This window comes from Amia ocellicauda, chromosome 2 (genome assembly GCF_036373705.1).
Source record: "Amia ocellicauda isolate fAmiCal2 chromosome 2, fAmiCal2.hap1, whole genome shotgun sequence".
Taxonomy (NCBI): domain Eukaryota; kingdom Metazoa; phylum Chordata; class Actinopteri; order Amiiformes; family Amiidae; genus Amia; species Amia ocellicauda.
The window spans coordinates 1,036,935-1,043,137 of record NC_089851.1 but is presented as its reverse complement, the minus strand read 5'-3'; the positions used below and the strand labels follow the sequence as shown (position 1 = coordinate 1,043,137).

General features: G+C 50.2%; 1 protein-coding gene across 1 annotated transcript in view; it reads right to left on the bottom strand.

Moving 5' to 3' along the window:
* Window positions 1-570: 570 nt before the first annotated feature.
* Window positions 571-6,203, bottom strand: part of zc3h3 (zinc finger CCCH-type containing 3) — a 62,467-nt gene continuing 56,834 nt past the window's right edge. The window contains exons 10-12 of the mRNA XM_066716142.1: window positions 5,645-5,808; window positions 5,034-5,194; window positions 571-804 (exon numbers count right to left, since the gene is read on the bottom strand). Of these exons, the coding sequence (XP_066572239.1) occupies window positions 773-804; window positions 5,034-5,194; window positions 5,645-5,808 (357 nt within the window). The 3' untranslated portion in view covers window positions 571-772. The remainder of the gene's footprint in view (window positions 805-5,033; window positions 5,195-5,644; window positions 5,809-6,203) is intronic.

The window sequence follows — 6,203 nt, the reverse complement described above, 5'->3', positions numbered from 1 at the left end:
GAAGAAGTGTCTCCTGTTTTCTGTCTTGAATGCCTTGAAGCCCAATTTCCATTTGTGTCCCCGGGTGCGTGTGTCCCTGCTGATCTGGAAAAGCTCCTCTGGTTTGATGTGCTCGATGTCTTTCATGATTGTGAAGACTTGGATTCTGTTTGCCTTTTTTATTGTTTCCCCACATTGTTTGGATGGAGAAAGTGAGGAGTCCACATAGACTCCTAGGTCTTTCTCATGCGTTACTTCATCTAGTTCTATTCCTCCCACAGTGTAATTATAGTGGACATTTCTGTTACCTGCATGTAATACCTTGCACTTGTCCACATTGAATTTCATCTGCCAGGTGTCGGCCCACAACTGAATATTATCTAAGTCCCTTTGAATAGTCTGTGCTGCCGAGATTGTATCTGCTGAGCCACCTATTTTAGTATCATCTGCACATTTGACAAGTTGTGATCACAGTTTGCCATTGGTTCTCTAACTAGTGTCCCCCTGACTCTGACAGACACAGACACAGACAGACAGACACCTACACACACTAACACACACACACAACACAAATTCAACACAGACATGGTGTGCAATAAAATAATGAACTTTATTCTTTCCTTTGTGCAGAATTGATTTATTTCTCTGCTATAGATTGTACAGAAGGGGTTAAATAAGGGCTTTATTCTACCAGTCTGGTGGCCCTGATGCGTTAAAATAGAGTCCTGGACAGTTAAACGGCAGTGCCCGGCCGGTGAGGGCCGCTCCTGAGGCCGGAGGACTTCGAGACCCTCTAGAACCTGGGCTTGATCTGGAGCCTCTTCTCTAGAACCGGCGCAGGCCAAGGAAGAAGGAGACGGATGCACAGTTAGTCACCTGGAGAAGAAACAGTGCAGCCCGGAGGACGTTCTCTCAAAGAAATATGAGTGAATACATCAATCAAACCCCTCTGTGCTCAATATCCAGTCTGAACAAGAGGGAAAAGATGAGAGAGGGGAAGACTGAGAGAAAGAAAGAAAAAGAAAGAAAGGCAGACAGACGGGCAGGGAGGCAGAGAGACAGACAGACGGGCAGGGAGGCAGACAGACAGAGAGGCAGACAGACAGACGGGCAGGGTGGCTCACCGCTGCCCTCTGCCCCCCCCGGCGACGAGCGCAGGGAGATGAAGGACGGCACTACAGACGGACAGGGAGACGGAGAGAGGGAGAAGAGGAACAGAGCTGGAGGAGGAAGACAAAGCAGCAAGACAGCGACCAAGGAGGGAGGAGGAGGCAGCTACAGCAGAGAGAGACGGAGGGAGGGAGAAAGTTTACAAACGTTTACAAACGAGAGGAGGCCCATCGTGCTAAAGAGGGAGGAGAGGGAGAGAGATAGTGACAGGGAGGGAGGGAGAGAGGGAGGAGGGGTCAGCTCCAGCAGAGAGTCTGTCTGTGTCTGTGTGCTTTGGCACCTGTGTAAACCTGTGATGCCAATAAAGCTCATTTTGAATTGAGAGGTACATTCTATTCTTATATCATGTAATTCCTACTGTATACATTTTTCTGTAAATATTCTCTTTTCGATTCAGTCATGTATTATTCATTTCACTTCTAGTCGCTCCCCTGTCTGCAGTGATCATCCCTACTGATTTCCATGCTGTATATACACTCACCTAAAGGATTATTAGGAACACCATACTAATACTGTGTTTGACCCCCTTTCGCCTTCAGAACTGCCTTAATTCTACGTGGCATTGATTCAACAAGGTGCTGAAAGCATTCTTTAGAAATGTTGGCCCATATTGATAGGATAGCATCTTGCAGTTGATGGAGATTTGTGGGATGCACATCCAGGGCACGAAGCTCCCGTTCCACCACATCCCAAAGATGCTCTATTGGGTTGAGATCTGGTGACTGTGGGGGCCAGTTTAGTACAGTGAACTCATTGTCATGTTCAAGAAACCAATTTGAAATGATTCGACCTTTGTGACATGGTGCATTATCCTGCTGGAAGTAGCCATCAGAGGATGGGTACATGGTGGTCATAAAGGGATGGACATGGTCAGAAACAATGCTCAGGTAGGCCGTGGCATTTAAACGATGCCCAATTGGCACTAAGGGGCCTAAAGTGTGCCAAGAAAACATCCCCCACACCATTACACCACCACCACCAGCCTGCACAGTGGTAACAAGGCATGATGGATCCATGTTCTCATTCTGTTTACACCAAATTCTGACTCGACCATCTGAATGTCTCAACAGAAATCGAGACTCATCAGACCAGGCAACATTTTTCCAGTCTTCAACTGTCCAATTTTGGTGAGCTTGTGCAAATTGTAGCCTCTTTTTCCTATTTGTAGTGGAGATGAGTGGTACCCGGTGGGGTCTTCTGCTGTTGTAGCCCATCCGCCTCAAGGTTGTACGTGTTGTGGCTTCACAAATGCTTTGCTGCATACCTTGGTTGTAACGAGTGGTTATTTCAGTCAAAGTTGCTCTTCTATCAGCTTGAATCAGTCGGCCCATTCTCCTCTGACCTCTAGCATCAACAAGGCATTTTCGCCCACAGGACTGCCGCATACTGGATGTTTTTCCCTTTTCACACCATTCTTTGTAAACCCTAGAAATGGTTGTGTGTGAAAATCCCAGTAACTGAGCAGATTGTGAAATACTCAGACCGGCCCGTCTGGCACCAACAACCATGCCACGCTCAAAATTGCTTAAATCACCTTTCTTTCCCATTCAGACATTCAGTTTGGAGTTCAGGAGATTGTCTTGACCAGGACCACACCCCTAAATGCATTGAAGCAACTGCCATGTGATTGGTTGGTTAGATAATTGCATTAATGAGAAATTGAACAGGTGTTCCTAATAATCCTTTAGGTGAGTGTATATATATATATACATACATACATACACACTCCCCTCCCCCGTGCTCACCCGTGTTTATTATGATGTTCACTGCTCTGTCAATTCTGCTCCTGACGGTCGTGCCAATAAAGCCCAGTTGAACTGAGCGAGACTGAGCGCTAATCTCCTATCCGTCAGCCTGTCAGCCCCTCAGAGACGCCCCCCCGGCACCGCGGCCGTAATGATTATTAAGCGGACGACACGGACTCAACAGCAGCAGACGGATGGAGGGGTCCGCAGGGTCAACGAGGGAGCAATTACAGGAAGAACAAGTGTGGGAGGAGCCGGCTGTCTGTGACACTGAGGGTCGGATATTAGGTCTCACGGCCGTCAGTGTGTAAACCTGCAGGGTTTATGGGTTTAGTTTGATCCAAATCATTAACTGCTTAACTGAGCTGGGTTTAACGAGTCACAATATCTATGTGTTCCAGATCTCCTCTGATGGGTCTCAGCATGCTTTTGTCTGGGACCCCAGTCCGGTGTGACTCTCAGGGGCCCGAGGGCTCCCAGACCCAGGGCAGAGACACTGTTTTCAGCTCTCACACCCCAGGGTTGCAACATACGCAATGAAACACGTCATTACATATATATATGTATATTTCAATGAGATGAGTGTATATGCATGTGTGTGTCAAAGTGTCTGTGTGTGTGTGTGTGCGTGTGTGTGCATGCGTGCTGTAGATCCCCGTTTCTGAAGAGATAAACGGAGCTCCCAGAGATTTCCACTGGCTCCCCAGCCCAGACAATAAAACACAAATCTACTTTCAACTCTGCGTAATTTATGTCTTTTTCAAGGACCATCTCCCTGTGCTGACAAGACTCAGTCAGGACACAAAGCTCCATCACAGACGCTTAAGGTTTTCATCCTCTGAGATGGTGTGGTGTTATTTTTGTTTGTGTGTATGAAGAACTGCCCTGCCCACTATTGCAATTGTTTTCTGTTTCTAAGCCGAGCATTTCAATCTGTCAGAGTCTCGCAAGCGCTGTGTCTGTCATTGCTAGCTCCACACACCTGCAGTCTCACAGCGCGGTAGTCATTCGGCTTCACACAGACACCGGCTTCATGTGCTGCATGGTGACTCGGCCTGCGACGGGAATGAAAGTAAACTAACCTATCGGACACTAACATGTGAACATGGGGCAGCTTGGGAAAACTGGTACATGGAACCCCTGGCGGCCAGTCAGGACCAGCGTGCGTCTCTGTCTCTGCCTTTCTGTCTGTGTCTCAAAACTAAATGAGCCAAAATGCATTAACTGGGATAAGTTCAATAGAATTTCTGATCAATACTAGAAATTCCCACACCTTCCACTCCCACTCCTCCCCTGCGCCAGCCTTCCTTCCTTCCTTCCCTCTCCCTCTCCCTCTCAGAGTGAGTGCCACTGATTTGGCTCTCAGGGCCCGAGTGGCTCCCCAGGCTGACAGAAAACAAACAAAAACAGAAACAATCCAGGCAGGGGGAAGAGGGGGACCAAAGACATCAATTACCCACAAACTCTCGTCCCCACGCCTCTGCATCAACACAGACCCCACCCCCACCCCCACCTCCTCCTCCTCCAGCACACAACAACCCCCCCAGCTCGAAGCGCACTCGAGTGTTAAGCGTGTTCAGCGGAGCCGTTAAAACCCTGCACCGAGCATCTCCCATTAACGTTACGACCGTGAAATATGACAATAAAATGATGGGCGTATGGTGGCAAATTTGCTTTCCTGCCGAGTTGCCGCGGTTTAATCGCCGCTCGAGTGAGCAGAGAGCCGTAAAGTGTTTACAGAACGGGTCGTTTGCGGCCCATAAAACCCTCCTTCCTCTCCTAAACAAGGCGGGCTGCAGCCGTTTACAAACCCCTAAACATCCATCCACTGAGCGGCAAACATCTGTTCCCTCTCTCCAGAGCGAGAGCGAGGGAGAGGGGGAGGGAGGGAAGAGGGGGAGAGAGAGAGAGAGGAGAGAGAGAGACAGCTTCCCAACACCCTCCTGCAGCAGACAGTGGAGAGGGGTCTTTCTAATTTAATTAGCGGTGGTGTGAACTGGCCCCAGCATGAATTATGGAAATACGGTGAGACAAGAGTGAGAGAGTGAGAGAGAGAGGGAGATGGAGTGAGCGTGGCCTAGTGCTCACACACTGTCAGGGACAACATTTATAGTGTGGAAAGGCTGGACCGGGTCATACCTGTGACCTCCGCCCCCTCCTCCCCCGGCACCTCCGGCTCACCGCTGCCCTCTGCCCCCCCCGGCGACGAGCGCAGGGAGATGAAGGACGGCATCTTCTCAGGACCCAACGCGGCGGCCCCCGGCTCCGGCTCAGCACTGGGGGCGATGGCCGGAGCGGCGCTGTACGGGACATGGCAAGAGAGAGTGGAGTCAGCGTGACGTGTGCAGCCCCCACCCTTCAGAGCCAGAGTAATTTATACACCCTTCAGAGTGAAGACAAATAATTAAAAAATCACTTGCAATTTAACCCCTTAGAAGCCAGCGTGATGTGAAAGCCAATAAAACCTCTTTCCCGCGGTCTCTCACTAAAGACAACACAATCCTCTTCAACACTCTCTGCGTTGTTCTCTGTGCAGAAGAACTCCCAGCAGCCCCTGGGCTGTGCGGACGGCTCCGCAGGGCAGATTACAGACCTACACAGGGTTCTGACATCTCTGGTCACAGGATTTGCTTGGTTAGAAGATTAGTTTCCAGGTCAGTCCTCCGTGACCATGGGGCTGTCCCTATAGACCTGCTCTACAGGACTGCTGGGCTGGGCTGTGGGGGGGCCTCACTGTTGCTGGAGCTCACCTGTCCTGGGCCTCCTCGGGCCGGGCTCTCTTGCCCACTCCTCCCGTGGTGCTGGGTCCGGCCCGCTTGGTGCGCTGGCGGTGCTGCAGCTTGCACTTGGCGCCGCGGGGGCAGACACCGCTCTTGGAGAAGTCTGGACACAGCAGGGTGTGCTTCTTCTTGCACTGAAAAACACACAGTACGGTTCACCCCACTCAGACTGGTCAACACAGAGAGACTGGTCACCCCACTGACACACTGGTCACCCCACTCAGAATGCTCAAATCATGGTTTGGTTTTTAACTTTAAATAAATCTGATGGTCTTTTTAAAATAAATGTGTTAGTGTGTGTGTGTGCGTGTGTGCCTGTGAGTGTGTGTGTGTCAGTGTGTGTCAGTGTGTGTGTGTGTGTGCGTCAGTGTGTGCCTGTGAGTGTGTGTGTCAGTGTGTGCCTGTGAGTGTGTGTGTGTCAGTGTGTGTGTGTCAGTGTGTGCCTGTGAGTGTGTGTGTCTCAGTGTGTGTGTCAAGTGTGTGCCTGTGAGTGTGTGTGTGTGCGTCAGTGTGTGTGTCAAGTGTGTGC